Here is a 25,742-nt window from a genome sequence, read left to right on the forward strand (position 1 = left end):
CAAACACAAACAGTTCAAGTCTATAACTCGAACTTAAGCCAACAAAGATGGCCAACAACGAGACTGAGGTTGCTCCCTCTATCGACAGTGCCACCACCATTCCCGTTGCGAATGTGCATGGGAATAATGACCCAGAAAAAGGACTTGCGCCATCGGAAAAAGATGAAGCACAACCATCTGCCGAGAAGTCAATTGCTGCTGGCCCAGCACCAGCAACACCAGCGATCGGTCCACCACCTGATGGAGGTGCGCAGGCATGGCTGGTCGTACTAGGAGCTTTCTGTGGTCTATTCGTCAGCTTCGGCTGGATCAACTGTTAGTTCTGTTTTCTGTCTGAATACAAGAACCCAACAAGATACTAATATCATCCAGGCATCGGAGTCTTCCAAGATTACTACCAAAGTCACCAACTGAGCGAGTTCTCCACCAGCACAGTAACATGGATTACATCGCTAGAGACCTTCATGATGTTCTTCTGCGTGAGTATACCATCCCTCCACCCCAAACCCCATTCTAACATCTTCCTCAGGGCCCCATATTCGGAACCATGTTCGACAGCTACGGCCCACGCTGGATCCTCCTCCTCGGCACATTCCTCCACGTCTTCGGCCTAATGATGGCCTCCCTCTCAACAGATTACTACCAATTCATCCTGGCCCAAGGAATCTGCAGCCCAATCGGCGCAAGCGCCATCTTCAACGCCTCCGTCAACTCCGTCAGCACCTGGTTCGCCAAACGTCGTGGTTTCGCCCTCGGCGTAACAGCCTCTGGATCCAGTCTGGGTGGAGTCATCTTTCCGATCATGGTCACCCAACTAATTCCCAAAGTCGGATTCCCCTGGGCCATGAGAATCTGCGCCTTCCTCATTTTGTTCATGTTGGGTATCGCCAATCTCACGCTGAAGTCGAGATTGCCGCATCGTCCTAAGCCATTTGATATCCTGAATTTCGTGAGGCCGTTGGCGGAGCTCAAGTTCGCGCTTACGCTTGCGGGTGCTTTTTGTTTCTTCTGGGGAATGTTTTTGCCGTTTACTTTTGTTATTACCCAAGCAGAGAGATATGGCATGTCTGCTAATCTGGCTGGGTATCTGATTCCGATTTTGAATGCGTCTAGGTGAGTCTTCCCCCTTTCTGGTTCGTGCATTTCACTCGTTGATGAATTAACAAAATCCGTATAGTATCTTCGGCCGTACGCTCCCAGGTTATTTAGCGGACAAGGTTGGCCGCTACAATATGATGGTCATAACAACATTCTTCTCATCAATCCTCGTCCTAGCCCTCTGGCTACCCTCAAGAGGCAACGTCCCAGCAATTTTGTTCAGCGCACTATACGGCTTCGGCTCTGGTGCATTTGTCTCACTTGCACCCGCTCTTGTAGCGCAGATCTCCGATCTTCGCCAGGTGGGCGTGCGTAACGGCACTTTCTTTTCTGTTATCTCATTTGCAGCCTTAACTGGTACTCCTATTGGTGGTGCTTTGGTGCCAGATGTTCTCCACGGCGATTATACTCGACTACAGATATTCTGTGGTGTTGTTATGATTGTTGGATCGGTTTTATTTGTTTTTGCCAGGGGGGCAGTTGGTGGCTTCAAATTTAACAAGGTATAATATGGGTGCCTTGTCAAGTGTTTTTCGGGTGTTTTTGGGGTATCTTTGTTTTACAGATATTCTCCGCTTTATTGGTGTTGCTAGAAGGATATAACATGCGACTAGATAGATATCTAATTGATAATTGATTCTCCCTCTCCTAACAATAACAAGCTTGACCTAACCTAAGATCTACGAACGATAAAACGGTGTGGAATCCTCCTTCATTGGGAGATCCACTGGGAGAATCCTATTCGCAGACAACAGAATTCATGACGTTTTCAACATCCTGACGCGGGTAAAAAGTACCAATTCCAATCGAATTTCAATCAAAGTCCAATCAAAAAGGATGCGACTAAGACTTCCGAGGTTTAGTCTCCGATCGACCTAAGCCATAGTGTGTTCAAGGTTGTTTTAATAAGAAGACCCTCATTCCCTCATTCCCAGCTTACTACATGTTTTTTTTAATTTTCATAGCAAAGCACAAACACCTATCTTAACATGGCTTCAATCTTCTCAGGATTATATGACCTATTACAGGCCCTGAGGGGAGCAAATACCACATTCCTCACAGATAGACACGTCCCCGGGACCAATCTGACAGGCAAATGGATTATTATAACCGGATCCAACAACGGCGTTGGCTTCGAAGCAGCAAAATCTTTCGCATCCTGGGGCGCAAACCTTATTCTCGCCTGCCGCGAGCCACCTGCGTGGGAACTGCATCCAACAGCCGCTGTGGATGAATGTAAAGAGCTCGCCGCTGCGCACGGGCATGCGTCCACGATCGAATGGTGGGGAATCGACATGGCAGATCTCAGCAGCATCGAGGCTTTCTGTCAAAGATGGCTGCAATCCGATCGCGCTTTGGATATTCTATGTAACAACGCCGGGATTGCGGAGTCGACTAAGCAAACTTACACAACGAAGGATGGGTTCCAGTTGGTTCATCAGGTGAGTTTCTTTCTTGTCGTATTGATATTGATATTTCTGGTGCATACATACCGAACAAACACTGATAAAACCCAGGTCAACTTCTTATCCCATGTACTACTGACCCTCCGACTCCTCCCATCTCTAGCTCGCAGTGCCGAGCCTCGAGTCATCTGCACAACCTCAAGCTACCACCATCTAGGAGTCTTCGATCTCGAGCATTTCAATGGTGCACTAGGTGGGGAGGGCAACGATTATCGAAACAATAAACTTTACTTCCAAATGTGGGTTGCAGAGTTACAATCTCGACTCCTCAAGAACCCCGAATACCTCCACGTCACAATCAACGGCGTCCATCCCGGCTTCGTGGATTCGGGTATATGGCACAATCTTCGGGACACGGGGAAGGCCCCCGGGGGGCTGGATTTGCTTTTGCGCTATTTCGCTATCAATTCGCAACAGGGTGGATTGGCTATTTCCCATGCGGCTACTGCGTTGGAGTTTGGGCCGGATCCTAAGAAGCAGGGTGTTGGTGTGGAAAATGGGCGTGGCGGTGGGAAATATATCAATCGGATTTGGGAGGGGCCTGCGAAATCTCATTGTAATGACCAGGAGGCTAGGTCGAGATTGTGGGTTAAAGTGGACGAGGAGCTTGGGTTGCAAGAGAAGGGCCTTCTAGCGGGGTTGGGTCTTTGATGTAATGAACTTTGTGTCAAGTGCCCAAAGGGTTGTACGATTGTGCTGATAAAGGACACCAGGAAATAACGTTAGAAAGGATGTTAGAGAGAAACCAGGGAATATACCAGAGAAAGGCTACCTAAGTGACCACATTATGGTGGGCAATGATGGGAAAGGATAACCTTGACAAAAGACCTTCAATCGATGGCTATGATGAAAATGTTATGATAACAAAAAAAGCGCAATGAGGATGTCCCCAATGCACCTCGGATAGATTCAAAAGATAGACCAAAATACCTCACAAGAGTATAGACCCAAAAACGCCATAGCACCGTCGCTTAAGGATGATGCATGAAAAGAGAAGAGAAAAAAAAACCACTATGCTCCGGTATATGCCGCCCAAAAATGCAGCAATTAAGCCAATACTCCTTGTCTCATGTTCTCGACCGTCTTAACCCCAACGCCTTTCAATTGGCTCAATTGTGCCAAGCTGTTGACCTGGAATTGGGACTGGTCTGAGACACTTCCACTGTCGGTTGTATCCAATGATGCCTGATCCATCTCGCAAAGACAATCAACAAGAGCCTCTGCCTTCTTGGCGCCCACTCCCTTGAGCAATTTGATCTGGCTCACGTCCCGCGAATTGATGATGGAAAGGATATGCATAGTCCGGGGAGAAATGGACGGGTCCTCACTGTCAAGGAGTTCGGGAGCTTCCTCAATCCGACCGAGCTTGGCTGCAGCACGCTTCTTGTGTCTTGGGCGAAGAACATCCTCGTCGCTTGAAAAGCCGGTATGAGTCTGGTCCATGTAGTCATACTCGTGACTCTCCGCTTGGCGTTTGCCAAGGGTTTGTGTTGCGTCCTTCTTGAGGGGGAGCATGCTACCCAATCTCCCCTTGGGCGGGGAATGGGGGTTCTCTTCCCAAGCCTTTGCGTGAACCCGCTCCTTCAGGGCAGCAATCTTGCCTGTCAGCTTCTCGTTGTGAGGGAAGTGGGGAGCGGCCAGCTGGTACATTCTCAGAGCTGAGCTGTCTTCACCACGTGCCTGATGTTGCTTAGCCATCAGCAGGTATGACAGACCCTCAGCCCGCGCATCTTCTGTGCCCTCAATGCGCTGCTCCAACTGTTCCAATCGCTTTTGAAGCTGCTCATTAAGCTCATGGACCTGCGTCTGTCTCGATTGTTCGCTAACGGCCCGCACAGCTAAGATCTCCTCGACCTTCTTCTCAACCATCTCCTCGATTCTAGCAGCCGAGAAGTCGTCGTGGCGGGCGGTGGGTTGCGCGCCCAGGGGCTGACGGGCGGTCTTCAATGATGGAAGACCGGAGGGAGCGTTCGAGATCGAGGTACGTTTCGGTGCTTCCGGTTTCCGAAGCTGGCTAATAAGCTTTGGTTGCGGCTTGTCCGAGTATACGCTGAATGCCTTCACGGGTTTGCCGTCTTCCTTTTCTGCGGAGTCCTTCGCAACGGGTGCCGGCATATTGACGTTCACAGAAGCTGTCAGTGCGCGCAAAGGTTGCCGCGTGCCCATAGATGGCCTGATCGATGGCCGGGCCGGACCCTTGAACATGGGATCGTTTTCTACTTCGCGGACCTCGATCTTCCGTGTGCGATTGGCGACGTTCAGAGAGCTAATTGTATCAAGTTGGTAAGAACGGACAGGCGCGAGGTTAAGAATCATCACCGTCAACCCATTGTTCTGTCCCAAAGATAAAATTCTTGTCATCTTAGACTCGCGGTATGGGATACGATGCTGCTTTTTGTTGATAGCCTCGACACACTGGGCCAGAACGAAAAGACTTTTGTTGATGCTAGCCGATTCGACCATGCGCTCCTTATCATTTTCCGTCCGTCGATTGTCTTCGGATCCTGCCAGATCAATAGCAGAAGCAGTGCTGACGCGAACCTTGTCGGGGGAGGTGATCGTAACCTTCACGCCGAGAACGGCGTGGGATCGAGACGAATGGGCATTGAGCTATATTCGAATGTTTAGCAAGAGAATATAAACCCTAGCTTTTGGCATCATATCATACCTTTGTCGCCGAGGTGGATCGGTTAGTGTTGGCCTGGTCATAAAGCTGCTCAAATTCCTTCAAAGTGGTACACGGCTTCTCGCTCAGGCCGCAAACCACAGTTTTGCCGCCATTATCCCGAAGTGGAAGACCTGACATTGTGCGCTTCTCAAGCGGCTCGAACAAGTCGTACACCTTGTCATTGTAGATTTCATAATAACTCAGGGCGACCTGCACTGTCGTCTCTCCCTCGCTGTCCTTCTCGATCTTCCGACTGCGTCTGTAAATGCCACTCAGTAGCCGGGGAATTACACCCCGGTCTGCCAGGGTTTTCCCGCCACGCATTGTGTGTGTTTTGCCTGTTCCGGTGACACCGTATGCGAAAAGGGTCACATCAAATCCGTTAAGAAGATGCTTAATCGTTGGCGACACTGTTATTCCGATCAATATACTAACCCATCGCAGGCTTGGTGAGCTTCAAACAGCAACTCACCTTCAGCATCAAACAGCTCCTGTTGCGACACCTCCGCGTCGTACACGCCATTGAATTGGAACGCATACTCCTCCCCCTCATTCTTAGGGTTTGGAATCCGAACCACATTATCCCTGTCCCTCAATGCCGCCAATTTCCTGTCGCTCTTGTCACCCTTGTCACTCTTGTCGCCAATTATTGACTGGCGAGATTTGGAGTCGGTAGCGGAAGATCCTGTACGAACGATCACATCGGCCTCTCGTTCGGACTTGAGAAGGGGACGGATACGCGCGACAACTCGGACACTCATTGTGGCGGGGTGTTCATTCAATTGTCGTGTGATGGTCTGAGTCCTGGACGTCAGGGATGCGATCCAATCCAAACGAAACCGAAGGAATGACTAGAACGAAGCGTAAAGCCAAAAAAAAAGAGAACAAAAAAGAACAATAAAGTCCTCCACAAAAAAACAAAGAAACGAAACTAACTACTTGGTGTATGCAGAACTGAAGGTTGTGGAACGTGTGGAGGAGTTCTCTTGTGCAGCAGCCGGTGTGGTTGGTGTTGGCAGGGCAACCACCTTTGCTCTACAACATATGTTATCAGTACATTCTTTGACACTCGAGCACCACAATGGGAATATATATAACTACTCTGATACATTTTGGAAAAAAAAAGTCGAAATCTTATAGTCTCATTACTGCAATTGACAATATAGTAGAATCTATAGCTGTGCCCTGTGCTTGGACCGAGGGTTAGGTGTTCATGTCTGACTAGCCACATACCTACAAATATGTATAGACTCAGCTCGATGAGAACAGGTTCTACATATATATATTCCTCAAATTGATATCTAGACCGTCCTATACTCAATATCAAAGGTTGTCGTACAATATCAAAACACGCCTCTCGTCACATGTCCCCTGGCTTCTGATTGGCTGGAGCGCCACGACCTAAAGGCCACCGTAGACCATCATCACCGCCTCTCCCACACTCCCTTGGTTTCTTCTGGTGAGCTGTCTTTTTGCCTCGCTACTGCCTTTTGTGATATTTCTGGGTTTTCTAAAGGTACAGCCTACCCTGTACGCAACCAGGTTCACCCTGTTTTGTTGACGAGAAACTGATTGTGGGGTTCCAGGAGCTGTTACCACCCGCCTCCTCATATTGATTCCACCCGCCGAGTTCGTGACGAGCGCAACCCTCTTTTCCTCCCAACCCTGAAGTGCGACTAAACACAACCTACTCGACTCTAATGGCAGCACCACAAGGGGGATTCCCTCCCCAGGAAGGGTATGGCCAGCCCGCCTACGGCTCCCCAGAGCCCACACAGTCCCCGGTCCATGGGCAAGGCGCGCCAGCACCAGCCGCAGGTGGAAAGAAGAAGAGAGCGTACGCTGGTGAGGCATTCGATTTTGGCTCCGGCGCCAATGCCGCGCTCGGTGGACAACCCACGGCTGGGGGTGCTTACGGGGCCTACCCTCAGCAGCCCCAAGTTGCAGGATATCAACAACCCGCCTACGGTGCGGACCCCAGCCAGATGCAGCCCGCAGCACCATCATACGGCGCGCCTGTTGCCGCCGATGTCTCGCAGATGACCCAGCAATTCGGTGGAATGGGCATGAGCGAGCCTCATCATATGCCGCCCCCGCAGCCTGTGGCCCAAGCCCCGATGCGACCTCAAGTCCAGCTCAACCAGCTTTACCCCACGGACCTCCGATCCCAACCTTTCAACGTCGCTGAGCTGGATTATCCCCCTCCTCCAGTTATCTTACCTCCGGGAGTATGTATAGATGCCATATTTCGTATGTGGTCGATATGCTAACAATTGACAGACCAGTGTTTACCCATCGCCCGAAGCCAATTGCCCTACGAAATATATGCGATCCACGCTCAACGCTGTCCCCACAACCAACTCACTCCTGAAGAAATCAAAGTTGCCCTTCGCCCTTGTCATCCAGCCGTATGCTTCTCTTCACGACGCCGAGGACCCCATTCCTGTGATTCCAGACCAAGTCATCTCCCGATGCCGACGTTGCCGCTCCTATATCAACCCCTTCGTCACCTTCCTTGACCATGGCCACCGCTGGCGTTGTAACATGTGTAACCTGACGAACGATGTGCCACAAGCCTTCGATTGGGATTCTACACTGCAAAAGCCCGCCGATCGTGCGCTGCGTGCCGATCTCAACCACAGCATGGTCGAATTCGTTGCGCCACAGGAATACATGGTTCGACCACCTCAACCTCTGGTCTACCTCTTCTTGATCGATGTGAGCTATGCATCGGTGACCAATGGTCTTTTGGCCACCACCGCTCGCACTATCCAGGAGAGTCTTGATCGCATCCCGAACGCAGACCGCCGTACTCGCCTCGGATTTATTGCAGTGGACTCAAGCTTGCACTACTTCAGCATTCCCCGAGACGAGTCAGAGTCCTCAGAGCCCCGGATGTTGGTTGTCAGTGATCTGGATGAGCCTTTCCTCCCCATCCCTGGTGATCTCCTGGTGACGCTGAGCGAATGCCGGGAGAACATTGAGGTATTCCTCCGCAAGCTGCAGGAAATGTTCCAGAACACCCAAAACAACAGCTGTGCCATGGGTGCGGCATTGCGAGCTGGTTACAAGTTGATCTCCCCCGTCGGTGGAAAGATGACTGTCCTGAGCTCATCTTTGCCCAACACTGGTCATGGAGCGCTCACTATGAGAGAAGACAAGAAGGTGCTGGGCACCAGCAAAGAATCGAGTCTGCTTCAAACCGCAAACTCATTCTACAAGAGTTTCGCCGTCGAATGTTCAAAAGCTCAAGTCTCTGTGGATATGTTCCTCTTCTCATCGCAATACCAAGATGTTGCATCTTTGAGCTGCTTGCCTCGCTACACTGGTGGTCAGACCTACTTCTACCCTGGCTGGAACGCTGCACGGACTGAAGATGCCATGAAGTTCGCCCGTGAGTTCTCTGACTACCTCTCCTCGGAGATTGGTCTAGAGGCCGTTCTCCGCGTGCGCGCAACCACCGGTCTGCGCATGAGCACCTTCTACGGCAACTTCTTCAACCGTAGTTCCGACCTATGTGCTTTCCCCGCCTTCCCTCGTGACCAGGCCTATGTGGTCGAAGTGGCCATTGATGAGACGGTCACCAAGCCGGTCGTCTGCATGCAAGCGGCTGTCCTTCACACTACCTGCAACGGTGAACGTCGTATCCGTGTCTTGACCCTAGCGCTCCCAACGACCCAGACCCTGGCAGACATTTACGCCTCGGCTGACCAGCAGGCCATTGCCACATTCTTCAGTCACAAGGCCGTCGAGCGTACATTGAGCAGCGGCCTTGAGCCTGCTCGCGAGGCTCTTCAGGCCAAGATCGTGGAGCTTCTGCAGACCTACCGCAAGGAGCTTGCGGGCGGTAGCGTTAGCGGTGGTGGCCTTCAGTTCCCTGCCAACTTGAGAGCCTTGCCTGTCCTGTTCCTTGCAATGATCAAGAACGTAAGTTTTCTCTCTTTCGTTTGTGATGGCTGTTCTATACTAATCGGTCCTTTCTCTAGCTTGGTCTGCGCAAATCTGCCCAGATCCCCACGGACATGCGGTCCGCAGCTCTCTGCCTTCTGTCGACCCTTCCCCTACCGCTCCTCATCCAATATATCTACCCGAGAATGTACTCACTCCACGACATGCCCGACAATGCGGGTGTGCCTGATCCACAGACCGGCGAAATCCTCCTGCCCCCTGCTGTCAACTTGTCCTCGGGTCGCCTCGTGCCCTACGGTTTGTACCTCATTGACGATGGCCAGACCCAGTTCCTCTGGGTTGGCCGCGATGCTGTTTCACAGCTTATCGAGGATGTCTTTGGCGTCCCTGACAAGTCGCAGTTGCGGGTGGGCAAGCAAACCCTCCCCGACGTCGAGAACGAGTTCAACCAGCGTGTGCGGGCCGTGGTTGAGAAGAGTCGGGACCACCGGGCCAAGGGTGTGGGCAGCATGATCGTGCCTCACCTGTACGTTGTTCGCGAGGATGGTGAGCCCGGTCTGCGTCTCTGGGCTCAGACCATGCTGGTTGAGGACCGTGCCGATCAAAGTCTCAGCTTGGATCAGTGGATGGGTTCCTTGCAGGAGAAGGTTTGAGCCCTCTGCTCTGGCCATCGTATCGGTCAGCACTGACGATTTGTTCTCAGGTCGTGCAGTAATGAGAAAGCTGACCGATTGGTCTTGGACCATGAAATTCGTGCTTTTTTTTTCGCGAGTCCTCCCGCCTGTACCATTACGTTGGGGAAGATTGCGTTTGGGTTTCTATCACGGCGGGCATGTTTGGATTATCTAGTACTAGTAGATCGCTGGGTTATAGTTGACAGGCGATAGACGCTGATCGCATCTACGAAGAATTAACGGTATCATTTTCCTACTCTATTATACTGGTTTTCATTCAGGCCTGTAGGTCAAATCAAGCATTAAGGCATCCCAGTTAAGCCTAAATGGGGTATAAGAAAGAGAATGGAGGATGGTAATGCGCATGCCCTCTATCAGCATTGAAACTACAATGGGGCTGAGGTCATTACTTGACCAAGAGCCTCATTCCAAGGTTATTATTATTCTTATATGTTCTCCCTCTTTCCAAACCCCAACGGGGAGATAATGGATATCTCCGGCTGGCCCAAGAGCCGCATCGGTGGGTTTTACAAATTGGTATAGATAACAGAGTCCACTAACCCAAAAGAGGTGAGACCCCTTACACATCGGGCATCGTGATAGGGCTGACAACTAGCGAGCATCTGCAGTGGGCACCCTGGTCAGCCTTGTCTGTCTTTCCGATTCTCTGCGAACTCTTGACTGTAAAATGGCCACTCAGTGAAGTAGTACTTTTCTTCTTCGCCTTACAGTCCGACCCTCCCAACCATGAACCCTGACACGGTCAACCACGATGTGTGGCATAGGAAACCCGGCTCCTAGAGTAACCTACGTTCAAAGTGTTGCGCCCTAGCCAATAAAGCTTCTCTCAACTATATACACAATAAATGCAGCTACTCCGCCAGAGCCAGTCCCTGGTTAGGATACCCTTCGATTGTCCACCCAGAGGTGTTATACTGCGCCGCCCACTCGTGGATCTTCCAAAAGTCACGACAGGTATGTTTGACTGCGAAGTTAGGGATCCAGGCAGTGCCGTTATTTCGTGAGCCACCGGGACGGGGGATGTGTACCAATGGCGTTACGTCGCTGTGGCACATAATGCTCTACACAATTAGCATGATCGAAAAAGAAATAAGAACGAGACGATCTACCTGTCTGAGATAGTCGATGCAGTGATCTATCTATCTGTTAACCAGTCTGAACAAATATCAAGACGAAGAGGAGCTACCCATATGCATCTCCGCATTGACGCCCTTGGTAAATGTTGACGTGTTATAGATCAATCGACGTAACGAGTTCAGGCAGTGAAGCTGGTGGAACACTTCGAGTTGAATCAACGGCGTGCTGTCTGTGTCAGATGCGGGCTCTGTCTTTTGTCCTAGTGCCTGGTACATGGTGTCATCGAGAGCGATAACACCGGCTGTTTATTAGTCCGAGAACAAGAAGAGAGGTGGATGAGTCCTACCATCCAATAATTCAAACCACTTGACGTTATTTTCTGGCGTTGGAGGTCCCTCGTATTCAGTGACGGGGTGTTCTCTTGTGCCCATACCACTCATCTTGAATACAATGTCTTGATACTCAATGGAACTTGCAACAGGGCCTGGGTTGTCAGTCTGGGCGTCTAAGATCCAGAAGAGTTGAAGCATACCAAACTCGAGGGCGTGTAAGCCCGGACGGCAGACGTCTCTGTACATGAGATACCATGATGCAGACACCCAGAAAACCGCTAGTAGGACGTGAAGAGCGAGTCCGAAAGGAGATGAGAAGATCGATTGGGGAGATGGAACTGGGCTCTCGAGATCACCGTCCTTGCCCTGTTCCAGCTGGTCATACCGGGTGCTTTTGCTGAGAAATCGAAACGCTTTCATGTTGAGCAGGACCCCATACGAGTATGAATCCTCTAGGAGGAAGTGCGCCATCATTTGGTGATAATCTACTACTTACTAATATATTACTGCGATACCGGTCTACTATTACACTAGTCTAGTCATAAACGCCTCTCGAATTATATTGCGTGTCCGTGCTCCGAACTCCTAATTCCGTCTCCGTACTCTATCGAGTTTATATCAGTCAAGGTAACATCAATCTAAAGAAAAGCCTTGAGATAAGAGTCTAGGTGGACTATGCCCAGGCGGAGCACTAGCCAACTAGTAGTGATGAAGGTGAGACACTACTACTGCACAGTAATATATTCACTTTCTTATGGGGAAGACTTCTATGTAGTACCTCCAGGGCTAGTTAAATAAGAGCATTACATACATGTACAACCATAGATAGTGTAGCTTGCATGTCTCAAGTGGCCTATCTCGGCTGGACATGATAGGGTAATAGTCAACACACTATAAACAGGGGACCAGAAAGCGGGGAATTCATTCTATAATGTTCTTGGTTGCATGACTATGCAATGTCCTTATGGAGTAGTGCATAAGCAACGTCTTTGGTGCATACAAAAGCCCAAATAGTGAAGCGCAGAAACGCTAGTACGCTGGTAATTACAGGAGAGTCAAAAAAGGCACTCTGTTATAGGCCACTATATCTCGACAGGGGACGAAGAGGGAAGAAAAATGCGGAGGTTCTATCTAGCCGCATCGGAAGCCGACGGTCGACCCACGTGGCAATGTGCGATACTACAAGCTTATACTAAAAAGGTTGTATACTATGTACAAGTCGGCATTTCCCGCAGCTCAGAGTTCCCCCGTCTGCCTAGAATTACCATCAATTCTAGGCAAAATCCTCGCTTATTGTCTAGCATAACCCACTTACTCTTGTATTATTCCTAATAGATCTTGAAAAGAGCCATTTCCTTACTAGCTGAGGTTGTTGTTGTTGCGGGCATGAAACTGATTATGATATGATAACTCATGGTTTATTTTGTAACATTTTAGATATCATCTCCACTTATCCAACTATATATTGATATTAGATGCCGGTCAAGCATCTGTATATCCATGTCTTATCCACTAACCACGCGACCTTCCTCAAATGCCGGTCCAAAGCGATAGACTCCCACCCCTGCAAGGACATATATCCGGTATTCCCAGCTCGCAGGGATGCCATCACTAGCCTTAAAATACCATACAGCTAACATCGGGTACACTCCCACCGCTTCCCATAAGCATCTACCTAACAAGAGACAAACTTGGTCTGGATAATGGTATTGGTGCTGTTTCGCTCGATGTGCTGCGCGAGGAGCATCATTTCGCAGTGCGCCGTGTGATTATACTTGCCGATATAATTATCCACGGGTTTGCCCCGCAACAAGGCCCGGTGCATCTTCCGCCAAGTGTATGTGCAGTGGAGCAAATGATATTCCCACGAAACAAATAGCTCATCATAATCGCCCCTCAGCACTGATTCATGCGGCGCCGGCGATCCGTCGGCATCCGTGAACCATTGCCATTCCTTCAAGCCAAGGAAGCTCTTTGTAAGCTCGGTGTCGTAGCAGTCTGTCGGTAGCCAGGAGAAACTCATTGGGTCGAAATGGCAGCCTGCGGATTTGGCCTCGTCGCGTGAGGATCCACAGTGGGCAGTAGGAGAGGTTGACATCTTGTATGGTGGAGGAGTGTAGAGTAGATTTGCAACGAGGATGTTGAGAGACACGAGAACAACGATGATGATGAAAATAGCGGTTGATCTGATCTTGGATGCTTTTTGGGCCGTCTCTCTTGGGGAAGCCTTGAGAAGAGACTCGCCGAATTCGAGGTTTGATTCCATATTGGGCATAATGCTAGCAGAGAAATTGACAGCTCGTAGAGTTGATTCGTACAATCAAATTGAGTGAGTGTATGATAAACGAATCACTCGTACATACGGCTAGGCTGGTTCTGGACCTGGTAGTATAGCTTTGGGGGCCACGGATGTGCTGTGCTCCGTGATAAGTATTTTGCTCTAATCCGGTTAAGCGAGGTGGTTAGGATAAGCAAATATTGTTCTCAGACCTTCTCTTTGAAATTGACAGGCCGTAGGATTCCAATGCCTGTCTATACCAAGCCCGGTTTCGGGGGATGCTTGAGTCAGTGGTCGATATCTCAAGATATAAGTAGCCGTCTCCTCCCTCTCTGTGTTTGAAATAAGTCAAAGATCCAGCTCACTCCCGATCTTGAATACATTCTTCAAAATGCGTTTCACTGCTGTGCTGTCTAGCCTCTTCATCCTCGCCACCCTTGGCCTGGCTGCTCCTATCGCTGAGCCTACTGCGGATGTCGTTGCTGTAAGTTTGTACCCTCTCTATCGCATTATGTAGTGGCCGTTTAAATTAACCTCTGCTAGCGTGATGAGGTTGCTGCACGTGGAAGCCTGGGGTACTGCTATATTAAGCGTGGCACTGAGGGAACAGATGCGGCTGATCTTTCCTGGTATGACACCTATCATAGTTTCTTGGTGACACACACTGACAGTATTCTTTCAAGCTGAGCTTAAATCGAGGTCACCATGGCTCGTTTGTCTCTGGGTGGCCCTATCGATGGCCAGAGGGCTGGACCCAATGTTATATGTGTGTTCAGGAGGATGTCCGAACGTTAGGAAACTGATTAGACCATATCAAATCAAATGATCTAATTTTTGAAAAGACCACCACAAACTGTGGTGGAATATTATTATAGGGGCGGACATATGTTCCAATCCAGGTCTAGTAGTAATTGTCTGCACCAATAACGCAATATGGTGGTAACGAGAACGAGCGCTATCTATATCCTTGCACTCTCGGACCTTTGTCTCTCTCTATCTAGTGACCCCCGCAGCCGGAGGGGACATTTAATTTAACTGCACGTACAGAGTACGGATCCCCTTTCTACAACTTCCTCGTATTTCTTCCCCACCATGTTACCCTCGAGAGATGACATAGCGAAGTTCATTGCCATCGTTCCAGAGGCTAGCGAAGGCGCCGCCCTTAGGTTGTTGGAGGTACGCCATTTTTATAACTTCCCTTTCCAACTATACTGACACATCTGTTCAAGGAAGCGGAAAATATCGACGACGCTATCAGTCGGTATTACGATGTTCAAAATGAGACTACAGCTCCAAGTTTGCCTACTATGGATGCAGAGGCGGATATGCGGAACTGCCTCCCACCGTATGCACGTTCAGCAATAAGAGGGCTTACACACCATCACACCAATGCATTCATTGAAGCTGCTAAAATCCGCTCTATTGATGAGGTGTGATATACAGTCCTTCTATCTTGATAAATTGCTAACGTTTGTCTGCTCTGATAGCAAGATATGAAGGCCACCCTACACGCCATTCAGCAGGCTTGTCGCATTTTCAATAGTGACATTGAACCACAGCATACCTCGCAATCTACTAACTGTGACTGCGATGTCCACAAATACAAAGACAGAAAGTCTACCCGGCTTGCTGTCCAGGAAATGTGGTCCAAAGCAGTCATGTATCCAGGTCAGCTCTGCCAATTCGACGATACCAGTTGCGTTGTGGCGACGGTCTAACCCTCTCTTTTTCGTCCGAGCAGGTGAATTAGCCTATCATGACAGTCATTTATCGGCTCGCACTATGAAGAATCCATATAGCCGTGTGCCCACACCTTTTGCAATTACAACCCCCGGCAGCTACAGTACAGCGAAGCCTACTCTATTCGGCTACAACCAGTATATTCAAAAGATTGTACGATTGAATGCAACCCTCAATGCGGAGGCACAGGTGGCCATTGATGCAACAGAACCAACGTCTACCATATGGGATACCGAAGAACTAGAGACCTCTATACCAAATGAGGCTGACCCCACATCTTCTTCGGATGCCCAGCAACCAGCTGAACAGCGGCTCACTCATCAAGATAATCCCTCAGAGTCCCTCGTGGAAAGCTCCAAGTCATCGACATTTGGTAGTTTGAAAAGGATGCTATCGAAGAAGGCGACAGAGGAGAAGGCAGTTATTCACAGTAGGGGCCTACGCAAGGCCATCCTAGATGAGGAGGAAGGCAGATGGCCAAATCAAGAATGGCGACAGCTTGTGGCAACATATCAAGAAACAGTTGGAATAAGTCCAAAGATCGCCGATCTTCGTACCCGGCACCCAATTCAGTATTTTCACCTCCTCCGAGCTGGGTATTTTGAGCCTATTCCACTGGCTTGGGTAAAGTCAACGTCTAATCCTCTCAAATTGTCCATCGACGCAATGGGTGGGTGGAGAGGAGTCACACCCGGTTGGAGAGGATACAAAGATCTCGCTGAGGAACGTCTATACTGGGTCATGAATAACACAGAGGGCGTTGTTGGGAGTAAAACGAAGCCCGATGTCATCTCTGCAATGAGCATGGCTCGGTCTAGAATGGATTCCGCGATTGAAACACCTATGGAATACTCCTCACGCGATGATATCTGCAAGGTTCAATCTATCTCCGAGACTTACTCGAAGCAGGTCATGCCTCCTTTTAGATACTTTGGGGAGCCGGCAGTTCCTTTAGACGAGACTATAGTTCTCCTAGAGGTCTCTAAGTCTATGAATTTTGCACCGCTTCGCCCAAATTATAAGGAGCATATCATTACAGGCTATTTCACCTCTAAGCAGCCAAAGAGCAAAGGTGACTAACCATATTCCCCTCCAACCCATCTACATTAGATACTAACTTCAGGGAATAGATATCGCCAAGACCATCATACATCGCTTTTCCCAAACAATGATCAATCACGACCACAATCCCCGAGGCTATCAGCTCATCACATTCGCAGATCAAGCCCGCTATGTAGGCCACATCAACCACCAGAATTTCGAACAAACATGGTCAAAGATTAGATTCGGAGGAGATACTCGACTGATGTTAGGCTGGCAAAGAGCGAAGGAACTCCACTTCCAAAAACACTCGGGAACAGCAATTTACCACCCTATGTACGGGTGGCAAGCTGGTCCACAAACACCCATACTGAGACTGCTTATCGTACTCGACGGCGAAGTAGCAGACATGAACGAATTCCTGCTCGATCTTCTTGGCCTAAATTGGGTGTATGTCACGATCTTTCTGATGGGCCCAGATAGGTGTCCAAACCACCATCGCCGTGCAAATGAGCTACAGAGAATCAGCAATACCAATCCCCGTGTCTCGTTCCTAGATGCGCAGGGGAATATACCGGAGCGCCTTATCACTCATGAATTGTTAAAACGACATCTCCGATACGGTCTTTCGTTCTCTGATTTCAAGACGTTGGAGCAAGCGACGATGGATCTACCTTCATATATAGAATAGGCTGCACGTGTTCGTTCAAATGGTCTAAGCTGTCTGAGCTGTCTCGGGAGGATCAACTATCCAGGTCTGATTATCGTCTTTTGTCGTTTGCTACAAACTACCGTGTTTTTATACCTCTCACGCAAATTAAATTGGTCGCAATAGGTAAGCCCTTTAGTGCTACCGTCTTCAATCCAACAGTTATTAAAATCTAGCTAAAATAAGAGTCAGCTTTGACCAAAGCCCGAGAATATTGAAGATCAGTGATAGTCTATATATATATATATATATATATTAACAGAAACAAGCATCAAGTGCTGCTAGGTTATTAGAAGAGCCCGCATAGTTTCTAGTTTCTATTCCTAAATATACATGGGTTTTAGCGCCTGTTTATGATTAGGCGGAAGCCCTGGGATACTCAGACCCCTCATAACACGAGAAAACTGCACGGCCTACAATGCTGTAGAGAGAACATTATATATAAGCCCATATGACTTATACTTGTTTTGCGTGAGATTTAGTCACGGTCTCAGACCCAATTAATGGGATACCCCTTAAGACTAGTGAAACTAGGAATGGTGGGTTCTCCAATCAGGGTGAAACTAGCACCTCCTATGCGGTGGAGCGGGAAAGTTGATTGTGACAAGTTTCGCCAGGTGCAGTAGCGCCGTCCATTGAGCGCGACATGTGAGAGACTTTGGCGCTGTGGCGGAGATCCCTCGATCACAGCATGGATATACTTGTAAGGTACTTTAGAATATATGGAGAGCTCCAGTCAGTACCAAGTACCCCTCATGTAGTTGTGGAGATAACTCCAGTGATCCAAGGTTCCACGTCCATCAAACCAGAGAAATCAGAGAACTCAGACAGGGGCATTCTCATTCTCTCTCTCTCAATGTCTCTCTCTCTCACTCTACTTCCTCCTACACTTCTTTAGAATCCATTATTCCTAGTCTCCCCTAGCTCTTCTCTCTTAATTGACATCAATTTCCGTGAATTTCGGAGTCGGAACCATTTTGTTTCACCTACCCAAATTGCTGGAGCCGCTTCAAAGCTCTCTGCCCCACCACTTCCCCTACGGCCCGCTGTTTCTCCAGGTTCACCTCTTCACCTCTCCTTTCTTCTCTGTTGTTCTTTGCCTGGCTAAAGGACGAGACGACAAGGTGAGCTTCAATCCAGTCCCGACCCGTGGTGATCCCGCATCAGAGGTTGACCCCGCTTCGGAGCGTCTTGGCTCATCCTCTCCATGCGGCCCAGCATCATCACCGTCAATTCCACTAACACGCCACATCCTTAGGCTCTAAACTTGATACTGTGATACTGAAATACCGACCTGACAGCATATCCCCTGATCTTCGCATCCTACTCGGGTCTCTTGGGCCTAGACGCTGTACCTGTCACATCACCTCCCCCACCTGGAGCTTCGTACGACCAAGGTCCCTTTACCTTTTCTACTCCTCGCCTTGCATTCCCTGAGATATTGCCGACCTTCGAAACCCAATCCAGTCGAGAGTTTGAATACCTTTCCGAGAAACCAATTCGATTGCAGCGCAAACGAAAGTAAGCTTTATTTCCCGGTTTCCGTGCATTGTCGTGGCGTTTGTTCCCCCGCGCTGGTACCTGTCGAGTTGCTCGAGCGTTTCGAGCGATTGACCCCAAGTGCTATTTTCTTGCGTTCCCTGAATTGCGAATCGCCAAATTGTGCGCGATTCTCCGTCTACTGTTTTCAATCCCCGGTTTCCGTTTTATTTACCCATGGACTGCGTTCGACCTTTTTTCCACTGGATCCCACGGATTTTAAAAGCTGACGATTCCCCAAAGGATACCCCGACCAAAGAAACCACTCTCGACATGGTTCAGCCAAACCCTCCCGCGGGAGGATCCCGGAAGATCTCCTTCAATGTTTCCGACCAATATGAAATCCAAGATGTTATCGGCGAAGGCGCCTATGGTGTTGTCTGGTAAGTAGTACAAAACTCTCTTTGTCGAGGCTCCTCTAACCCCATGCAGCTCTGCCATTCATAAGCCCTCAGGCCAGAAGGTTGCCATCAAGAAGATCACGCCATTCGATCACTCCATGTTCTGCCTGCGTACACTGCGTGAGATGAAGTTGCTGAGATACTTTAACCACGAAAACATCATCTCCATCCTGGATATTCAACGGCCCCGTAACTACGAGGGATTCAATGAGGTTTACCTGATTCAAGTATGTCCAAGCTTGCCATCTGACAAGATGCGCATGTATGGGATATACCCGGTTTACTAACAGCATGTAGGAACTGATGGAAACAGACATGCATCGGGTTATCCGCACACAAGACCTCTCAGACGACCACTGCCAATACTTTATCTACCAGACCCTGCGTGCACTCAAGGCGATGCACTCAGCCAACGTCCTCCACCGAGACTTGAAGCCCTCGAATCTTCTGCTCAATGCCAACTGTGACCTGAAAGTCTGCGACTTCGGTCTGGCTCGCTCGGCCGCCTCCACTGACGACAACTCCGGATTCATGACAGAATATGTGGCCACACGTTGGTACCGTGCACCGGAGATCATGTTGACATTCAAGGAATACACCAAGGCTATTGACGTGTGGAGTGTCGGCTGCATATTGGCTGAGATGCTGAGCGGAAAGCCTCTTTTCCCTGGCAAGGATTGTACGATTCCACTTCTCCTTTCAAGCAGCAACCACCATAACTAACATGTACATCTAGATCACCACCAGCTGACCCTCATCCTGGACGTCCTCGGCACACCCACGATGGAAGATTACTACGGCATCAAATCCCGCCGTGCCCGCGAATACATCCGCTCCCTCCCCTTTAAGAAGAAGATTCCCTTCCGCGCACTCTTCCCCAAGAGCAACGACACGGCTCTGGATCTGCTCGAGAAGCTGCTCGCTTTCAACCCGGCTAAGCGTATCACCGTTGAAGAAGCCCTCAAACACCCCTACCTCGAGCCATACCATGATCCTGAAGATGAGCCCACTGCACCACCCATTCCCGATGGATTCTTCGACTTTGACAAGAACAAGGATGCTCTGAGTAAGGAGCAGCTGAAGCGTAAGTTTACCCTTTGTGTCTGATTCCGGTCTTCTCTTGGTATATTTACTAACCTCTTCTAGTCCTGATCTACGAGGAAATCATGCGGTAAATCTGACTTGACTATTCCAAATGATATTAGGAGGATGTTGGGTTCTATTCTATTCCGCACGCACTTTTACTTGACAGCGTGATTTGACACATTTTAGAGATAGCAGGGCAACTCGAAATGTGATTATAAGTATTCAAGTAAAACAGTTTATTTGCACTGTAATACCCTGCCTGCGCTGCACCTCTCCTACTTTATATACGTATAGTCCGAGTTCTACATCTAGTTATATATATCCACCCTACACAAGCACACAAAGTATATACTCATACACACCCATCCATATCCACCTCTCAAACTCCACTCATAAACTTCTCAATCCCTTCAAGCACACCCTCAGGACTAGGCTTGGGCGCACAAACATGCGCCTCAAACCCAAACTTCTCACGCAGATGATCCCTCGTCGTAGGTCCAATAGTAGCAACAAAGACCTTCCCATTCCCAGTTCCTTTTCCAGCTCCAGCTCCAGCTCCAGAACCAGTTGAAGCAAAAGGCCCTAACCCAAGAACCCGTAACATAGCCTCACACCCCGTCGGCGAGAAAACAACAACCCAAACATCCCCAGATGACCTACCCATCACATCGGCAAAATCCCCTTCAAAAGACTCCATAACACCCGTCTCATAAACAACCAGCTCCTCAACCCCAACCCGCTTTTCCACCGGTAAGGTTTTATCCATTAGTGTTTTCGGGATAATATCCCTCCGCACTTCACCGACGAGAAATAATAGTGCTGGTTTGTCTGTCGGGTAGAGGGAATCATAGTGTGAGAGGATGAGATGGGCGAGGTTCTCTCCGGTCCCCGTGTCTGCGCCGTGGATGAGGGCGTCTGGGAGGTGTTTGTCGCGGAGGGTTGTGAGGGTTCGGGCTGTTGCTGGGCCCACGGTGTAGAGGATTAGGGGTGGGGAGGTTTTTATGTTGAAGGTTACTAGATTTGTCCAATTGGTTGCGTTAGTTTGGGTTCCGGGGTTGGTGTCGGAGGTGCTGGGTTGAGATGTGGGATGTGTTGTATGTACCGTCTTTTTCATCTTCGATCATCTGCGCGAAGCCCTCGACTGCGCGTTGGCTGGTGAAGATTAGACCGCCGTATTTTCTGGGGGTTGAGGCATTGGTGTTGAATGCGCCGGTGCGGAATTGGTCGCGGACTTGGGTGAGGTTGTTTTTTAGGAAGCGGTGTTCGAGGACTGGGATGAAGGTTGGGGTGTAGTTTTGCGCGGAGAAAAAGTCTTCGTAGCCATCGTGGGGGGAGGATTTTGTTTTGAGGAGGAGGATGGGTGTTGGAGACATTGTGGGTGGTCGGTTTAGGGTGTGAAAGTGAAAGTGAAGGTGAGGGTGAGGATTGGAGGTGGGATTGATATGATGTTATCGAGTGCGGGGAGCTCTGGGGAATTGAGTTTTTGATATTGGACCTTTTTAAGAACGTTGAAGGCAACGGAGTCTATAAAAGTTAGAACTTTAGTTTACAGGTTTGTCTACTGGTCTACCGTATACATGCTATGTCCATGCACCACTCATCCACAAAGGAAATCGACTTTGGTCTAGGAACGGCTTATTTACACATTAAAAACACAAACTACTGATCGTCCAGCACGTGCAGGTACCGCTTGTCCTCCCGGCGCTCGCGCTCCGTGGAGGGAGGCAGATCGTAGTAAGAGGCACTACGGTAGCCCTGCAGGTAGTGGAAGGTCAAGTTGGCCAGATCGGCGGTCTCCTCCATGCCGAGGTCCTTGAAGGTCTTGGCTGTCGGGTCGATGACCTGGTCGATGAACTCGCGCTCCACCTCGTCGGGGGACAGAGTGTGCCACCACAGGGCCTTGTTGATGTAGTGGGCGAAGGGCTTGAGAAGAGCCTTGGGGACGTTGATGTGACGGCGCTTCTTGATGATTTCACGGTCGACCAACTCGGCGATCTCGGCGGTGGAGTAGTTCTTGGGGCCGTACAACTCGAAGGTTTGGCCGGCGGTGCTGTCATCGTGCAGCATGCGCTCCAGAGCGGAACCGACATCAATGGCCTAGATAGGGTTAGTTCAATGCAGCTTGTCCATCCTGGGGGGGATAACTCACGTGAACGGGCCAGTAGCGCTCCTGCATGTGGTTGGAGGTGAAAACGTTGCCCATCTTGGCCAGCTTGTGGAGCAGGTTGTCCTCGAAACCGAACATTGGTGCGGGTCGCACGATTGTGGTCTCGGGGTAGATCTTGCGGACGATCTCCTCACCCCATGCCTATATGTCATCAGCACTCTCATTCTTGTATAGTTCCCGTAGATATGCTGACCTTGGTGGCGAAGTACTCGGAAGGCGAGTCGCGGTTAGCGTTGTAGGAAGAAACGTGGATGAAGCGGTCGACATCGTACTTGGCAACAGCATCGGCAATACGCTCGACACCGTCGACGTGGACATCCTCGTAGGAGAAGTTCCTAATATCGTCAGAAACCACTTATTCATTTATACCACACACTTCAACTCACTTGGTGGGATATTGGCGACCGACAAGGTTGTAGACAACATCGGAGTGACGAACGCTCTCCTCAATGGACTGGGTGTTGCGCAGGTCGTATTCCTATACTGGAGTCAGGCACCCCCCCCCTCAATTTCAACAAAATATGCGGTAGTAAGGCTTCATACCATGAACACAACACGTCCAAGATCACCAGTGACCTTCAAGTGTCTCTTGGCCATCTCCTCACGGTAGGGAACGACAACGGTGCATCCCTGGCGAGCTGCGGGCCGTTAGTGCATGATTCAAGTGCAGTACAGCAGACCCTCAACCTACCAAGCTTGTTGACAATGTAGCGACCGAGGAAACCAGTAGCACCAAAGACGGTCGCGGTGTGACCTAGAATCGTGTGAGCATATCGGACCGAAGCGTAGCATCAAAATGGAAAGGCTTAGCTACCTCCAATGGAAGAACTATAGGAAGAGCGCGTCAGCAAGCAAGAACAATAACCCTATCCACAGCACGATTGATCACTTACCGGCCACCTTGGACCTTCACGAGGGGCTTGCCAGTCCGGGTGATGCGGACATCTTGAAGGTTGCGCTGGAACTGAAGCTGGACCCGCGGGACTGGCACGAAGGGACGGGCCCCCAGGGCAGTGTTGATGGTGCGAGACTTCTGCATGGTCTCTGGCTGAGTATATCTCTCGAGACCAGCGAATTGGAGCGGAGTGTTGCCAAGAAGGGCGTGGTGATGTGCGAGGGTCTTTCGCAGCGTCAAGTCGGAAGAACCGCACGGGACTATTGCGCTAGTCCTGATTCGGGAGTACGGACCACCACTTTAACAAATCACTTTCTCGCCTCTCTTCCTCTTTGGTGTTTTGAGGTTGGTTGATATGGTGGATTCGGGTTGGTCATTTGATTTGAAGTTAGTGTATTAACTAAAATATATGGGCTTGCCATATCTACAACCTCTGGAGGAGAAAATTCCCGTTTTGATCTGACAACACCTGGACTGTGATTGGATGTTCCCCGGGCTCTTTATTCATGCTATCCAATATCACTCCAGGGCTACGGTATGTTCTTCTATACGCAATTAATCATGGCTAGTGAATTTGTTCTTGGTAGCTACCATTCTTAATAACCGTGCTTGACCATTATTATTCATCGATTCACTTATATTAGGGTTGTTCTGGTCTAGAATGTATCTCTCGCCAACCAGCTTCGGAAGCGTGGAGGAACAATTTATAATATTTTGAAACTATAAGAATATCTGTTTAAAGCCTAGATGGTAACAAGCAAGGATGGAAGCTATAAAACTGTATATCAACATATTCACCATCACTTACAGAAAGCGTGCCATTATTAAAGCCATATCTGCCCTTGAAAGTATGATATACACCCAGACTACATATATACATTCATTCATCTACAAACCAATTCACCCACCAATAAATACCCTAAAAATTTATATACATGAAAAGCAAGATCGTATATGGAAAAGTACTATATAAAAAACCAAAAATAAACAAAAATAAATGACCGCTGTGTCATTGTGTTTCCAAAGATTTATGAGAGGAGTTTTGTGGGCAAATCACGGCCATCTCTGGTAAAAGGCAAGAAATGGGTTCTGCACTAACTTGTCCCACTCCTCGGATACCTTTCTTTTAATTGCCTTATAATATACCCCCATTGCTATTTTGGTGGGTGGGCCCGGATATGAAACGGTCGGAGTTCGAAACTCGTCAGTACATTTAATTTCGTAGTTTTATTATATGTGACCCCGCATATTAATTGACTATTGAGCTTCAACTCCAATTCATTGATCAAGACCTCTTGAAAAACTATCCAAAATGTCATCCGCTGCCTGTATCTTCTGCAAGATCATCAAGGGTATGTCTAGTTTTTACACTATATCTACATGTCTACACATCGATCTCTATCGCAATATTCAACTCGACACGTCATACCAAAACATGGGTTGACTGACATGTTTCTTTGGGGGTTGTACAGGAGATATCCCTTCCTTGAAGCTCTTTGAGAGCGAGAAGGTCTTCGCCTTCCTCGACATCCAGCCGCTGAGCCGCGGCCATACGGTGCGTATTACATATCTCCTACGAGTGCTCTTTCCGAGGTCCCCGCATCCGGCGTGTTGCTCGTGGCGGGGCGACGGCGAAGTTGTCCAAACTGCGGCGGTAGCTTCAGCTAGCAATTTAGGACATGATAATAAAAAAGAAAAGAAAAGAAAATCAAACTGACACTATGCACAGCTTGTTATCCCTAAATTCCACGGAGCAAAGCTGACCGATATCCCCGACGAGGACTTGCTTGAAATCTTGGTAAGTGGATGAGAGAACAACTCAGGGCGACGAAGAGGGTGAAGACGAGAGTCAATTTCTTCAATCTCTGATTATTGAGTGCGATTACATCGCTACGAGGACCTTGGGGGATTTCGACCTTGTGGGAAATCCCGCAAGGTCCCTCTGAGACCCGGAGCTGGATTAGCGAACAGGGACATAACTAACCGAGATGTACGCCGGCAGCCCGTCGCGAAGAAGATCGCCAAAGCCAGCGGCGCCGAGGATTTCAATATCCTGCAGAACAATGGAGCAATTGCGCACCAGGTTGTTGGTCATGTAAGTTTCAGTTGAGGATATCTCTAATAATTGGGACGGTGCTAACTAGTCCTCTTTAACAGGTTCACTTCCACATGGTATGCTCTACTATCTTTTGGATATTGGGACCTACGCGAGAAATCACCTTCGGAACATACACTGACAAGACAATAGATCCCCAAGCCCAACGAGAAGGAGGGTCTGACCATTGGCTGGCCTGCCCAGGAGACGGATATGGATAAGCTCAAGGCTCTTCACGAGGAGATCAAGTCGAAGATCTAAATGGCTTTGGCTTAGGGTAATCCTTGAACTAACTCGATAAGAATGGAAACCGAGTTATTTTGATGATTTAGAACACCGTAAACCTTTTGTCGAAGGATTGTAGTGCTACTTTGAGTAGACAGAGTTGCTAGAAACGCCCAAGTAGGAAGTCGGCTTAGATATAAGAAGCTCTGCTCTTAAATGTATACCAAAATGTTCGTATATCCTCTAGTTAACAGGAACCAAGTCTGTATGTTACAAACATGTAAAATCAAGACTCTAAATATCTAGCAGGTAAGCATGGAA

The 25,742-nt window shown here is 49.1% G+C and overlaps 14 protein-coding genes across 14 annotated transcripts; 8 read left to right on the forward strand and 6 right to left on the reverse strand.

Moving 5' to 3' along the window:
* Positions 1-47: 47 nt before the first annotated feature.
* Positions 48-1,607, forward strand: N7455_012547 (MCT family MFS transporter; the record flags this gene model as incomplete). Its single annotated transcript, XM_040952763.2, has 4 exons — positions 48-315; positions 373-479; positions 530-1,113; positions 1,178-1,607. 4 exons carry the CDS (start codon positions 48-50, stop codon positions 1,605-1,607), a joined length of 1,389 nt encoding a protein of 462 aa, XP_040816719.2.
* A 480-nt stretch (positions 1,608-2,087) lies between these two features.
* N7455_012548 (uncharacterized protein) lies at positions 2,088-3,215 on the forward strand (the record flags this gene model as incomplete). The annotated part of the gene is made up of 2 exons (XM_040952588.2): positions 2,088-2,540; positions 2,616-3,215. 2 exons carry the CDS (start codon positions 2,088-2,090, stop codon positions 3,213-3,215), a joined length of 1,053 nt encoding a protein of 350 aa, XP_040817036.2.
* A 396-nt stretch (positions 3,216-3,611) lies between these two features.
* Positions 3,612-5,993, reverse strand: N7455_012549 (kinesin family protein; the record flags this gene model as incomplete). Its single annotated transcript, XM_040952644.2, has 3 exons — positions 3,612-5,174; positions 5,233-5,642; positions 5,705-5,993. 3 exons carry the CDS (start codon positions 5,991-5,993, stop codon positions 3,612-3,614), a joined length of 2,262 nt encoding a protein of 753 aa, XP_040816711.2.
* Positions 5,994-6,561: 568 nt separating this feature from the next.
* N7455_012550 (uncharacterized protein) lies at positions 6,562-6,848 on the forward strand (the record flags this gene model as incomplete). The annotated part of the gene is made up of 2 exons (XM_065606913.1): positions 6,562-6,762; positions 6,819-6,848. Coding segments are annotated over 2 exons (231 nt in total), but the record flags the coding sequence as incomplete, so codon positions are not given.
* Positions 6,849-6,932: 84 nt separating this feature from the next.
* N7455_012551 (COPII subunit SEC24) lies at positions 6,933-9,794 on the forward strand (the record flags this gene model as incomplete). The annotated part of the gene is made up of 3 exons (XM_040952828.2): positions 6,933-7,460; positions 7,513-9,159; positions 9,219-9,794. 3 exons carry the CDS (start codon positions 6,933-6,935, stop codon positions 9,792-9,794), a joined length of 2,751 nt encoding a protein of 916 aa, XP_040817006.2.
* An 893-nt stretch (positions 9,795-10,687) lies between these two features.
* On the reverse strand, positions 10,688-11,719 carry N7455_012552 (oxidase ustYa family protein; the record flags this gene model as incomplete). Its single annotated transcript, XM_040952666.2, has 4 exons — positions 10,688-10,897; positions 10,946-10,971; positions 11,023-11,214; positions 11,260-11,719. The coding sequence occupies 4 exons, from the start codon at positions 11,717-11,719 to the stop codon at positions 10,688-10,690; spliced, it is 888 nt and encodes a 295-aa protein (XP_040817007.2).
* Positions 11,720-12,920: 1,201 nt separating this feature from the next.
* Positions 12,921-13,511, reverse strand: N7455_012553 (uncharacterized protein; the record flags this gene model as incomplete). Its single annotated transcript, XM_040952707.2, has 1 exon — positions 12,921-13,511. One exon carries the CDS (start codon positions 13,509-13,511, stop codon positions 12,921-12,923), a length of 591 nt encoding a protein of 196 aa, XP_040816974.2.
* A 403-nt stretch (positions 13,512-13,914) lies between these two features.
* On the forward strand, positions 13,915-15,241 carry N7455_012554 (uncharacterized protein; the record flags this gene model as incomplete). The annotated part of the gene is made up of 5 exons (XM_065606914.1): positions 13,915-14,007; positions 14,067-14,177; positions 14,571-14,699; positions 14,753-14,953; positions 15,011-15,241. The coding sequence occupies 5 exons, from the start codon at positions 13,915-13,917 to the stop codon at positions 15,239-15,241; spliced, it is 765 nt and encodes a 254-aa protein (XP_065460080.1).
* Positions 15,242-15,305: 64 nt separating this feature from the next.
* N7455_012555 (uncharacterized protein) lies at positions 15,306-16,343 on the forward strand (the record flags this gene model as incomplete). Its single annotated transcript, XM_065606915.1, has 1 exon — positions 15,306-16,343. One exon carries the CDS (start codon positions 15,306-15,308, stop codon positions 16,341-16,343), a length of 1,038 nt encoding a protein of 345 aa, XP_065460081.1.
* A 1,730-nt stretch (positions 16,344-18,073) lies between these two features.
* Positions 18,074-18,265, reverse strand: N7455_012556 (uncharacterized protein; the record flags this gene model as incomplete). The annotated part of the gene is made up of 1 exon (XM_065606916.1): positions 18,074-18,265. The coding sequence occupies one exon, from the start codon at positions 18,263-18,265 to the stop codon at positions 18,074-18,076; it is 192 nt and encodes a 63-aa protein (XP_065460082.1).
* A 560-nt stretch (positions 18,266-18,825) lies between these two features.
* N7455_012557 (mitogen-activated protein kinase) lies at positions 18,826-20,128 on the forward strand (the record flags this gene model as incomplete). The annotated part of the gene is made up of 5 exons (XM_040952722.2): positions 18,826-18,935; positions 18,985-19,180; positions 19,251-19,632; positions 19,690-20,037; positions 20,100-20,128. The coding sequence occupies 5 exons, from the start codon at positions 18,826-18,828 to the stop codon at positions 20,126-20,128; spliced, it is 1,065 nt and encodes a 354-aa protein (XP_040816743.1).
* Positions 20,129-20,418: 290 nt separating this feature from the next.
* N7455_012558 (uroporphyrinogen-III synthase HEM4) lies at positions 20,419-21,412 on the reverse strand (the record flags this gene model as incomplete). Its single annotated transcript, XM_040952528.2, has 2 exons — positions 20,419-21,053; positions 21,142-21,412. The coding sequence occupies 2 exons, from the start codon at positions 21,410-21,412 to the stop codon at positions 20,419-20,421; spliced, it is 906 nt and encodes a 301-aa protein (XP_040816800.2).
* Positions 21,413-21,639: 227 nt separating this feature from the next.
* N7455_012559 (complex I NDUFA9 subunit family protein) lies at positions 21,640-23,398 on the reverse strand (the record flags this gene model as incomplete). Its single annotated transcript, XM_065606917.1, has 7 exons — positions 21,640-22,136; positions 22,189-22,347; positions 22,400-22,541; positions 22,593-22,684; positions 22,750-22,844; positions 22,898-22,960; positions 23,107-23,398. Coding segments are annotated over 7 exons (1,281 nt in total), but the record flags the coding sequence as incomplete, so codon positions are not given.
* A 1,015-nt stretch (positions 23,399-24,413) lies between these two features.
* Positions 24,414-25,457, forward strand: N7455_012560 (HIT family protein; the record flags this gene model as incomplete). The annotated part of the gene is made up of 6 exons (XM_040952561.2): positions 24,414-24,453; positions 24,574-24,656; positions 24,831-24,899; positions 25,104-25,196; positions 25,259-25,273; positions 25,350-25,457. The coding sequence occupies 6 exons, from the start codon at positions 24,414-24,416 to the stop codon at positions 25,455-25,457; spliced, it is 408 nt and encodes a 135-aa protein (XP_040816820.1).
* Between the last annotated feature and the right edge of the window lie 285 nt (positions 25,458-25,742).

Source organism: Penicillium solitum, assembly GCF_028829755.1.
Source record: "Penicillium solitum strain IBT 25940 chromosome Unknown utg000009l_segment0_segment0, whole genome shotgun sequence".
In the NCBI taxonomy this organism is placed as follows: Eukaryota; Fungi; Ascomycota; class Eurotiomycetes; order Eurotiales; family Aspergillaceae; genus Penicillium; species Penicillium solitum.